This window comes from Branchiostoma belcheri, unplaced genomic scaffold (assembly GCF_001625305.1).
Source record: "Branchiostoma belcheri isolate BF01 breed outbred unplaced genomic scaffold, Haploidv18h27 scaffold15, whole genome shotgun sequence".
Taxonomy (NCBI): domain Eukaryota; kingdom Metazoa; phylum Chordata; class Leptocardii; order Amphioxiformes; family Branchiostomatidae; genus Branchiostoma; species Branchiostoma belcheri.
In genome coordinates this window covers 2,326,914-2,338,029 of record NW_017802935.1, presented here as the reverse complement: position 1 = coordinate 2,338,029, position 11,116 = coordinate 2,326,914, and the positions used below count along the sequence as shown (strand labels likewise).

Genomic DNA, 11,116 nt, shown 5'->3' with positions numbered 1-11,116 from the left:
AAAACCAAACATGTGATGATAAAGCTTAAAACCTTCCTGGATGATCTGACTTCCTGACACTGAGAAAACTCTAGTATCACATGCAGACAAGGGGGCAGCACCTACGTTCACCATATTTCCACCACCGCTCGGCAAGATAGAGGCCTTCTCTAAGAAGAAGTTCTAGGCTATAACTGTTATATATCCACCTATAGGGAGAGAGGTGCAAGTAGAGACAGAGCCTTGATTCCGTTATGGTACGTGACAGAAGAATTATGATTATGCAGAGAATGATTAAAGCATAGCTCTACTTCTACGCATGAAATTATGATTCTACTACACACATGCAAAAAATTATGACTATGAATCACTGAGGGTAAAAGCTCCATGACAGTGTTGGAGTAAAGATAAATTAAATACAGAGCAAAATCATCAGTAGACAAGTCTAAACAGATAGAAAGTCTGGTGAGTGACTGCTACAAGTACTGACTCAGTTATGATCACATATTAATGTTGTATCGCATGAAATCTAGTAAAGCATTTGCAAGAGAGTAGGTAGCTCATTAATGGTAGAAATTAAATGAAAGGGATGAAACATGGCTTGCCTACAATTCTAACTTGCTAAATGTTTATCATCTTTGATTTGCCTCCTATTGTACATAGTAAGAGAAGAACTGTATGCCCAGGGTTTCTAACACCGAGTTCTGTTCTCTTGACCCTACCTTCATCGTTCTGGTCGGCTGGAGTGAGCGAGTGATAACTTGCGGACCGGGACGCTCCTTCAATGGAGGAGTGTCGCGGAGACTGGGACTGCCCCTCTATTGAGGAGGGTCGTGATCCGGGCGGGACGTACTTCTCCGTAGACTGTCTATCTGCGTGGGCGGTCTGATCGCCTGGAAAGGGCAGATTCAAGGTTAACTAAGGTCACAACAAATTCCATCTCATGACCTCTCTTTGCTTAACCTTCTCCCAGCTGCCTAACCCCGTAACTGAATAATTAGATAGAGAATTGGTAGCCAAACTATTACTATACTGTTAGTGTTCTAAAGGTTAAGATACAGTATCAAAATGTGTGATCTATACAAAATCCTTCCATTGCATCTTGGGTGTGAATATGGCTGTGTAGCTTTTCTGAGACCATCTGTATGTAGCAAACCTTTGCAAACCTGTAGCAGCTGTTAAACGCAACAGTCAACTCAAAAGCAAACACAGTAATACACCATATATTACAAAAAGACTTAGGCTGATTTTGTCCACTTCAGCAACACCTTAAAAAGCAGGAAGTCCTTTCAAGTTTGCCAAAACCTTTCTCCACCAAGCAGGTCCTTTGCCCAAGCAGATAGTAGGATTTTATCACAAATTATGCAGAAACTTTTTAACATACTGGCACTTGTCTTGGAACTTTTCTTCCGCACTTTTTTTGGGAGTGCTGGTGGTGTCTCAAGAGGTTTTGGTTTTGTATCACCTAAATCACAGAACATGTTCACTTTTTTAATAAGTATTGCACATAAGACAAAATATCCTGAAACATACTCTACAAATCTGCAGATGGCAGTCAAGTATTGTTCTTCCTCAAATGAATGAAGTCTACAATGAATATCATCTTAGTGGGGAAAAGATGATGTCTTTACCTTTGGCGAAGAAAATGGTGGGATCAGCACTGTATCTAAGACTGGCATCTCTAGCTGGCGGGTTTCCGTTCATCTTTCCATTCCCCTTGAGCGACTTCTTGGGCCCGTTCGGCGGACCTGCGCCCCTCCTCATCTCTCTCTCGTTGTCATACTCATGGTCATCTAAGCTTTGGTCTGAGTGCTGCAACAAATCACAGAGATGGTACTTAAACTTCACTTCTTCTGCTACAACAACCTAACATCACATGTGCAAGAGGAAATATAGTTTGGGTAGGGATAATGGCAGGGATAGGCATTTTCAGGTTAGCAGGGTGGAAAGTCTGTAGTCCTTAAATCCCAAGCAGTAAGCCTGTTTGAACACTGCAGTTATGTATGCTTTTACATGTTCATGTAAGAACAAGTACATAAAACATATGCGTAATGTATACTACACAAAAACACCACCTATCACCACTCAAGAGAACTGCACCACCTGTAGTATGTGCCAGTACCAACACCTGAAAGCAGTTAGTGCTTTGTCCCACACCAAAAACCTTTTTTTCCTGAATCATACCTGGAAGAGAACCCGTTTGTCAAGTGACGGAGGGACATAGCGATCTTTGTCCTGTGGGAAGATTTAAAAAACCACTTGTAATTACTGTCATTTTATCAAGTGACTGTAAGGTCACTTGTACAAATGTGCCTGTACCTATTGCCATTTTCTAAGCAAAGTTGACCTCTGTATGTCTAGAATAGAATAAGCAGTCATCAAATGTGAACATGGATTTTGGTCAACTATCACCCCTATGTGTGCGGGACTGCTACAAAGTACAAACCAATGGATCGCCTTTTGCAAATAGGATTTTGGGTTGAAAGGCACCAAAACTGAAATTTGTCCCTTAAAGAGACAGTTGAGTACAATGTATATACCTTGACATTGTTGACAGAGTGCATGGGAGAATAGCCTGTTGGTTGGTTGTTGAGGGAGCCCAGACTGCCCTGGTGGCTCCGGGACATCTGGGAAGGCAACAGGTAGTCCTCCGCATCCATCAGACCCTCCAGGTCCTCCTCGTCACTCAGCAGCTCGAAGATCTTATTCTCTGTCGGGCTCGGAAGCTTCATACGATCGTCGCCCTGTTGGGATGAAGGCAAACATTAACTTTCAAATACATGCCATGCCAGGTAGCAACAGGCCTTTTGAAACTAGCCACCGTAGCAGGCTTATAGAACTGGGAATTTGGTGGTCTTCGGCTGTTTTCTGATTAGCCCAGGCCGGCTATGTTGTCTATATGCAATCAAAAAAAGCACATAAAAGCTCCCAAAGACCCCCAGTTTTTGGCCTGCTACAGAGGCTACTTTTGAAACCTCTTCAGTAAAACTTCAGCCACCATTCATTTCTTTAACAGAGTTTGAGGGCTGAGAGGAAAACTAGCATCTGACCATATTCAGACTGACTGTACTCTCTTAACCTTCTCCCTGCTGCCTAACCCAGTAACCACTAGAGAATTGGTAGTCAAATGGCTACTTCAGTGTGCTAAAGGTTAGAGAGTACTGTATTTCCTTCTAAAAGCATGTTTTCATCTTGGCTTTCCAGTTTGGCATTTTTCATCTTTTGAATCCAAGAATGAAAAATGACATTTGTATAGCCTTCTGTCATCTTATTTCGTACATATCTAGCAGACAAATTTGTTGAGTATTTGAAAGTAACCTATATTCACACTAAATGTCTAGATCAAGTGATTGGGTTTATTCTATGCCATGATAAAATTGCCAAGAATCAGAGAGGAGAATAAAGAATGCAAAGGTGCAGTAGACATCAAGTAACATGTGATCTATACGGCACAGTCACCACAAGAAGATGTAGAGACCAGTACCGTGTCTACATGTAGCTTCCTGCGCTATAGGGCCAGGCATGTTCAGTAGAGGAAGAGAGAGAGAAGACAGAATCTGTGAAAGATCTGCACGCATAGATATGATCAGAAAGATATCAGCATGCTTAAAAAAATATTTAAGCAGAATAAACTGATTGTTCCATGGATTTGTTATTCTCAAAACAGAACAGGACAAAGCAAAACCCCCAAAAAAGTTTCTTCCCTCCTTATTCCTATCACATTTCTGTATAAACCTTTTTAAACAAGCAAGTAACTTACAGAACAAGCAATAAGGCTTTTTGGCAAGAAAAGTTCTGAACTTGTCTCAACAGTAAAGAAATGTGGGAGTAAAAGGAAATAGTCTGAGATGGCTCACATAAAAACAGACTTTGCATAGAGGTTAAAGCAAGGTACTGTGAGGTTTTGTGTGTTGACAGTCAGCAGTAATTTTTCTATAGTTCAATAATCATACTTAATAAACATATACTGACCTGGATTACAATGTATCTGGAGGGATCAGCTGCCAGTTTGTGGAAAGTGTCCACTAACTCTCCAAAGTTGGGCCTGGCATCGGCATCCAATAACCAGCCTGGGGGAAGCAAATATACAGTCAAACAAAAACCACTAAACCATGGCAAAATGAACTAGTTACAGTTAAACTTTTCATACTGGTTATGCAAGGGACTTGTATAACATGGTCACAGTAGATAGGTGACCCACTATTGACAGGAATCTTCATGCTTGGGTTCATGGGAAAAATAATCTAAAGGACCAACAAAAAAGTGGCAACAATGCCTTGATGGTCCTCATACACTTCACTAGACTGTAGGTTAACTCTAGAAAAATCAAACTGGGGTATAACAGTTGTACTCACACTTGACCATGACCATGTAGAGGTCGAGTGTACAGATGGGAGGCTGGGGAAGTCTCTCTCCTCTCTCCAGCAGGTCAGGTACGTCCCTGGCTCGTACACCGTCGTACGGCTTCCCTCCAAACGTCATCAACTCCCAAATTGTCACTCCTAAAGAACAGGCAAGAAAAATCAGACATTGCTGTTGAAATCTTTGAAGGCTGAACTGTCTTGTATTTACATCGTCTGTATAGGTTAGACCACACCAATTCAATCTGTTAATTCTCGGATTATAAACTGTTGGGAAATGAAATGAAATCAGAGAGCAGGGACGAATATTTGAAGATAGCTGTATTCACTCTGTAACTTAGAGAAGACCTTGCATATTTCAGTTAGTTTTAGCAGTTCTGAAACAACTTTTCCTGTAACATAACATCTGCATTTAGCAAGAAGTCTCTACCGTGGTAACAAGACTGACTTAAAATGTTGTACCTATCACAACAAATGAACTGACAAAGATCATTTCACTCACCAAAACTCCACACATCACTCTGGTGAGTGAACTTTCTGTACTGGATACACTCCAGCGCCAACCACTTAATGGGCATCTGGCAACAAAGGATAAACTGCTTAGTCAAAAGTAAAACTTAACATTAAGGTAGTCTCTTAGCCTTCTTTTGAGGCTGTAGGGGCAGTAGGTTAATGATCCAGAGCCCAATCCTCTCCCTCTACCTCCCCCACCAAAGTCAGGTATCCATTTTACACCTGGGTGGTGTGAAATACATGTAAGTCATGTTAAGTGCCTATCCCACAAAGACACAATGTCTATCCAGGGACTGAACCCATGACTTCTAAATACATGTACAATATCCACTATACCCCCTACGTACTAGCCAAGACACTTGGCCATTCAATGCCACTAGTCAAAAGTACTAGTTTCTATGTCAAAAAAGGCATCAAACTCAAATTAGCATTAGTAGTACCTTTCGTAATAAGGAAATGTTATATTAGCTTACCTTTCCACCCTCAGCATAGTATTCTTCCTCGTCAATATCCAGCAACTTGGCCAGTCCAAAATCAGTGATTTTCACCTGGTTTGGAGTTTTCACTGCATAGAGACAGAATCAAGACTTCATGTATAAAAAGAATGTAGAATGTATTCTATTAACCTTACATGTACTAAACATAGTCAGCAACATACAAAGAAAGAGTGGATTTACAGCATCTGTATATGTACAGATGTGAAGAAAGTACATTAAAAATCTCACCTAGAACATTTCTTGCAGCCAGATCACGGTGAACAAGCCTCTTTTCTTCCAGGTACAACATTCCCTGTACATCACAAACAAACAGCAAATTTTCATTGTCTTGTACCTCATTCAATCATACTCCTCTGGCTACAAAAGGTCAATACATAAGACAATAGGCCATCACAAAAGTTTTTTTTTTCTTTTCTTTTATGTATGTACCTTAAAAAAGGTTAATCTAAAGAGATGTACAGACATTCAGGTATTCAAGAGATAGTTGAAAACTTCAGACATTCTTGTTAAGACTTCTTTTAACTGTAGTCTTATGTTACCTGGCAGATTTATATTTCTAGACATTAACCTTATACTGACAATTGTTTTTCCTTCACAGATAGAACATTTATTTTTTACCATACAAATCCCTTAGCCACTAGCTAGAAAAGGAGATGAGTTACCATGGCGATCTGTGTGCACCAGTTCAGCAGCACCTGTGACCCAACGTTGTCCTTGTTCTGCAGCACGTACTTCAGCAGATCTCCCAGAGGCATGAACTGTGTCACCAGCATGGTCTGCTGGGCCAGACACACGCCCAACAGTCGCACCAGACAAGGGTGGTCCACTGTGGCCATCACATAGGCTTCCTGTGTTTGAGGACAGAGAAACAACATGTAAAAACAATAGAATACTGTACATATCTGTATCTGTATCTGTATAGCTGGTATAACCGCCCTTCAGCGTAACACACCAGCTTCGCAGGCACGCGGCTCGGCAGCAGCTGGCTATATTATACCGATCGACTTGTTACCCCTAACCCTTGAACTTCTAACTCTAGACATTGTTTAAAGCTAACTAATGACAATGCCCCTACTGTACTTGGTGACAGTGAGTTCCACTCTGCGAAATTTCTAGGAAAGAATGAATTCTTGAACACCTCAATCCTTGGTTGATAACTCTGGTACTTGAAGGCATATAGGTAAGAACTAGATGACAATCTACCTTACACTTTGTAACATCAACACAAGATTGCAGAGAAGGAGATAATGATATTCCACAAACCTCCAGCAGCTCCTTGCTGGCCTCTGGCGTTGTTCCTTCTCGCAGCACCTTCACTGCGACAGGGATCTTCACATTCCCTCCCGACTCTGGGAACCACAGACTCTGAACAGGAAAACACACAAAAGGTTATTAGAATACAACAAAGACAAGCCAAGAGTCTTGTTCTCCTTTACTGCTTTTCTTTTGTTTTACCATTTGTAAGTTAACTTTATAATTGAAAGAAATCTGGCTGCTAGAAAAATCTTAGCTTTGTAATTGCAACTGGTAGACGGAGCTTTGAACATCCATTGAAACACTATGCCTCAGTCTTTACATTGTGGCAAAATGTATAGTTTTGGAATTTTACATGGCATATGAGTAAAAAATTCTCTTATGTTACTTATAACCTGATAAAAAACATTTCTAACAAATTATACATGTAAGTCAATATTAACTCTTCCAAGGCAAGAACCAAATCAACTATTTTGCCCCCTGTCCATACATGTACTAACACTGTCCATACAGTACTGACCTTGTACACAGTTCCGAAGGCACCTGACCCCAGCACCATGCCCCTCTTCAACTCTGTCTCCTTAATAATCCGCAGGTAGGCCTGGTTAGGAGCCGCTCCAGTGGGGGTCAAAGGTTGAAGTTCATGTCCATATGGGTTGTTCTCAAGGTCACTGACAGGCTGAAGGTCAAAAGACAACAAATTGAGTGTACTCGTAAAAGGAAAATGTTATCTTGTCATCCTCAACAGATGTGAAGCATAATGCTTTTTCAAGTACATGTACATGTAGCTACATTGTACATGTATACTAGTGCAATGTGGCTTTGCTACGGGTTGTGTGAGGCTAATACAAGATGGGGGTTTGCCAGGCCTACATCCAGGTGATTTGTATCTGTATCTGTATAGCCAGTATACATGTAACTGCCCTTCAGCGTTCAAATCAGCTTATCCAAGGAGTGTAGTGAATCAGGAACTTCCAGATTTATTTATTTATCCAGTAGTATTTGGACCATCCCATATATGCAACAAGAAATACAAGCAGAAAATGGCTATTTCAAACAAGTTCTGAAGAAAATACTGTATCTATCTCTCACCACTTCGATGCCGAGCTCCTTGACCTTCCGCCATGTCTGTCTGCGGCGGTTGCGCTGTCTGCGCTGGTACACGGTGTACACCAGGATGATCACCAGCAGCAGGATCACCACGGCAAGGATGATACCTGCCAGCAGACCTTTACTCGCAGGCGCACTGAAAACAATTAGCAAAACAACATCAGTGCAGCTACTCATGCAGGCAATCACGCACTTACATTGTAAGCTTGGAATATACTTTGAAATTTGCTAACTCTGATTTCTCTGTCAACTCCAAGCCTTACATTATACTTCTGTACCAAAATGTACCGAAATTGATTTAGTACTCCAATGTCATTTGAGACTTTTGTAAATGTATACATACATTTTGCATCATTCAAAACATCAAGAAAGAAAGAAAGCATTATTACAACACTAAATAAAAGGGTCTGAAGCTGCTATGACAATACAGGGCTCTAGACAGCACCTACAGCTGTACATACAAATGTGTACAAACATGTAGGTTTCAGGTTAAATTGGACCTGTGCGAGTTTTTCAAGCCCTGTAAAACAGATAATAACTAGGGGGTTCAAACTCATGTCACTTTATCCCCAGCACAAGAGCTATCTACCATGTAAATTTGGCGACCCTAGTATGTCTAGATCACAAGATATCAAAACTGGAAGTTCTGCTGCAGTACCATGGCAAGCTGCCAGGGGGCCCATAATCTAACCACTTTGAGGTCTCATCAAGACCTACCCACCTACCAAATATTAAAACAATCCATCAAAGCCTTCTTGAGTTATCGTGTTCACAAACAGACAGACACACGAACGCCCCTGAAAACATAACCTTCTTGGCGAAGGTAATTACCTGAGGCTTCCGATGAAGAAGTCGTTGATGGGTTCACAGATGCCGTCCTTGTCCTCGGTCCTCTGTGGACACTCCTCCAGACACTCGTCCCCGTACTTCACACTCCTGCACCTGAAACAGCCGCTCCTGGTGTCATCCACACACCCGTCCACACACTCGCTGTGGCAGGCCTTACATTGCTTGTTGAAGTCGGGGTAGGTGTTCCCCGTGCAGTTCTCCACACAGACCTGGTCATCATTCTCCAGGACGTGGAACGGTTTCCCCGGGGGACAGCTGTCACTCGCCGTGCAGTCATACTGGACAAACACAGCAAAATCGCCCGTCAGAAATGCAGCTTTTCAATGCAAGAATATGCTGTGAAATTTGGCAACTCTGATTTCGCCGTCAACTCCAAGCCTTACATTACATTGTTGTACCAAAATATAATGAAATTGTCAATTGATTTAGTACTCCAATACATGTACATTTGTACATGTCGTTGTGCAGTCATGCTGGACACTGGACAAACACAGCGAAATCACCCGTCAGAAATGCAGTTTTTACCTGCAAAAAAAAACATTCTGATCATGATTCTTGTTCTTGAACAAAATTGAAACTACTTTTCAACTTCGATTCATGTCACCTTAGATCAATGGATTGACTCGAAAGTTAGGATTTGCGATGAAATCTGAATTAAGACCCCTGCCATCCTCACCCTGACCTCTTGAAAATCGGCTTAGGCCGAAGAGCTTGTATGTATGTACAGTTTCAAGGTCAAATAAAGGTTTTTAAAAAATAGGAAAGATACATACATCATCGATAGACTTGTTGATGTAGACCTTGTAGTGGAAACAGAGGTCGCAGTAGGCCTTGCCGTTCCTGTAGGTACACCCCTCTCTGCAGTTCTGACACTCGTAACAAGTGTTGGACACGTTGTACTCCTTGCTGGAGCAGCCCGATATGCAGGTGTCGTAGTTATCGAATCTCCTCTTGAAGTATCTGCACTGTTTGCAGGAGGTGGGCGCGACACCAGTGCAGCCGTCACACTGGTCATCACACGGGAAACACACCTGGGATAGAGATTATCATTAGGTTTTGGTTTGGTTTTCTTTCCAATGCCCACGATCATGATAATGATCATTCTGGTATACGCATTTTCACCCGAGTGAAGTGAGGAAAGTCGTGTAAAGTGCCTTTCCCAAGGGCACAAGCTCGGTGGCAAGGTGGGGTTTGAACCCGGGACCTCTTGGTTCCGGGCCGAAGACACTACCGTTACACCACATGACCCCAAACATTAAGTATACAGATGATTTTCTTTATCATTAATCAAATTTGCTATATAGTCCAACACAAGGGTAAATTAGGATGAAAAGGTGAACGACCACTGTCACCTTCATCACAATATTAACTGTTTGACATGTTTGACCAATTGCTGACATCACGTAACCGTAAAGTCTTGTCTGAATAAGGTCAAGTGTTTGTAACTATCGGGTTACATTCGGAAGTGATTTGTCATTGCTTATCCTGATGAAAGCAACAGTGGTCGTTGAAAATTTGATCCTTATTTTTTACGTACCCTTGATGGAATAAAGTTTAGCATTGTACTATGACTACTACCAACACAGATAAACTTCCATGAAAAGTTGCCACATTAAGTAAGTGTGTCGAAAGGTTGACAGGACAGACACATCATTGCAAGTTAAAAAATTAATGATTAAAACATAATAAAACTGTATAAACATAATAAAACTAATTACAATAACAGCATCAATAGAAAATACACATAAAATTATAATATAAAGTAAATGGCACAGATTCAAGACTGAACTTTTACCAAAAACTTTAATATTTTTACCATAATTATTTTATTATATTTCATTTTTACAACAATTATTGTACATTTCACATATACGTGCGTGTACATACACACAGTGCAGTTAAGTCAAAATTTAACATGTACCTGTTCAATATTCAATGTGGTGTACGTTTTTCCCGACGTCTCATATGTATCATGTGGGCACTGTTGGTCCTCGGGCAGACATTCAAGCTTGGAGGATAAAAAAACAAATTGTATGCAATGTAGTACATGTACATGTACAGACACAGAATCTGTCAAGTTGAAACACATTTTTTTTACATTAACAGGATCACACTATTACAATACAGTACATTTCAGAAAAGTGTGAAATTTTGGGACGATTTGACAATCTGAACTTTAGCTTGACTTAGCTTGTACCAAGCTTGACTTCAAGAGAAGGGAGGTTGGTTCTCACCACTCTTTTTTTCTTATTGAGTCTGGCCTTCTTGCAGGCAACACAGCCGTCTGCACTGACGTTGTTCTGTGGGCCGGCACATCTCGGGCTGTCCAGGCTGGTAACATAAACAAACAACAACAAATGTGACACTTCCGCTTACACGCTTGATGATAAAAATTTTCGAATGGAGTAAATAAAAGGAGTTCCGTGGGATAATTTCTGATCACACTTCACTTAAGTCCTTCACTCAAAATACCTACCTCATTCTCTACAATGTATAAACAATCATGTACATACTACTGAATATAGCTATTGTCGATGAATCAAATATTTTACT

General features: G+C 41.0%; 1 protein-coding gene across 8 annotated transcripts in view; it reads right to left on the bottom strand.

Moving 5' to 3' along the window:
* Positions 1-11,116, bottom strand: part of LOC109465242 (epidermal growth factor receptor-like) — a 91,261-nt gene that overhangs the window by 7,021 nt on the left and 73,124 nt on the right. For 4 of the 8 annotated variants that reach the window (XM_019762389.1, XM_019762387.1, XM_019762388.1 and 1 more), the window contains exons 14-31: positions 10,798-10,894; positions 10,485-10,571; positions 9,337-9,594; positions 8,546-8,841; positions 7,697-7,850; positions 7,125-7,283; positions 6,614-6,715; positions 6,013-6,198; positions 5,579-5,642; positions 5,327-5,418; positions 4,843-4,918; positions 4,335-4,481; positions 3,952-4,049; positions 2,520-2,723; positions 2,164-2,214; positions 1,611-1,791; positions 1,364-1,444; positions 702-872 (exon numbers count right to left, since the gene is read on the bottom strand). In XM_019762389.1, coding sequence (XP_019617948.1) covers positions 702-872; positions 1,364-1,444; positions 1,611-1,791; positions 2,164-2,214; positions 2,520-2,723; positions 3,952-4,049; positions 4,335-4,481; positions 4,843-4,918; positions 5,327-5,418; positions 5,579-5,642; positions 6,013-6,198; positions 6,614-6,715; positions 7,125-7,283; positions 7,697-7,850; positions 8,546-8,841; positions 9,337-9,594; positions 10,485-10,571; positions 10,798-10,894 — 2,504 coding nt within the window. Of the gene's footprint in view, positions 1-99; positions 189-701; positions 873-1,363; positions 1,445-1,610; positions 1,792-2,163; positions 2,215-2,519; positions 2,724-3,951; positions 4,050-4,334; positions 4,482-4,842; positions 4,919-5,326; positions 5,419-5,578; positions 5,643-6,012; positions 6,199-6,613; positions 6,716-7,124; positions 7,284-7,696; positions 7,851-8,545; positions 8,842-9,336; positions 9,595-10,484; positions 10,572-10,797; positions 10,895-11,116 lie in introns of those variants that run through there. The other 4 variants (XM_019762394.1, XM_019762392.1, XM_019762391.1 and 1 more) reach the window with 4 other exon arrangements.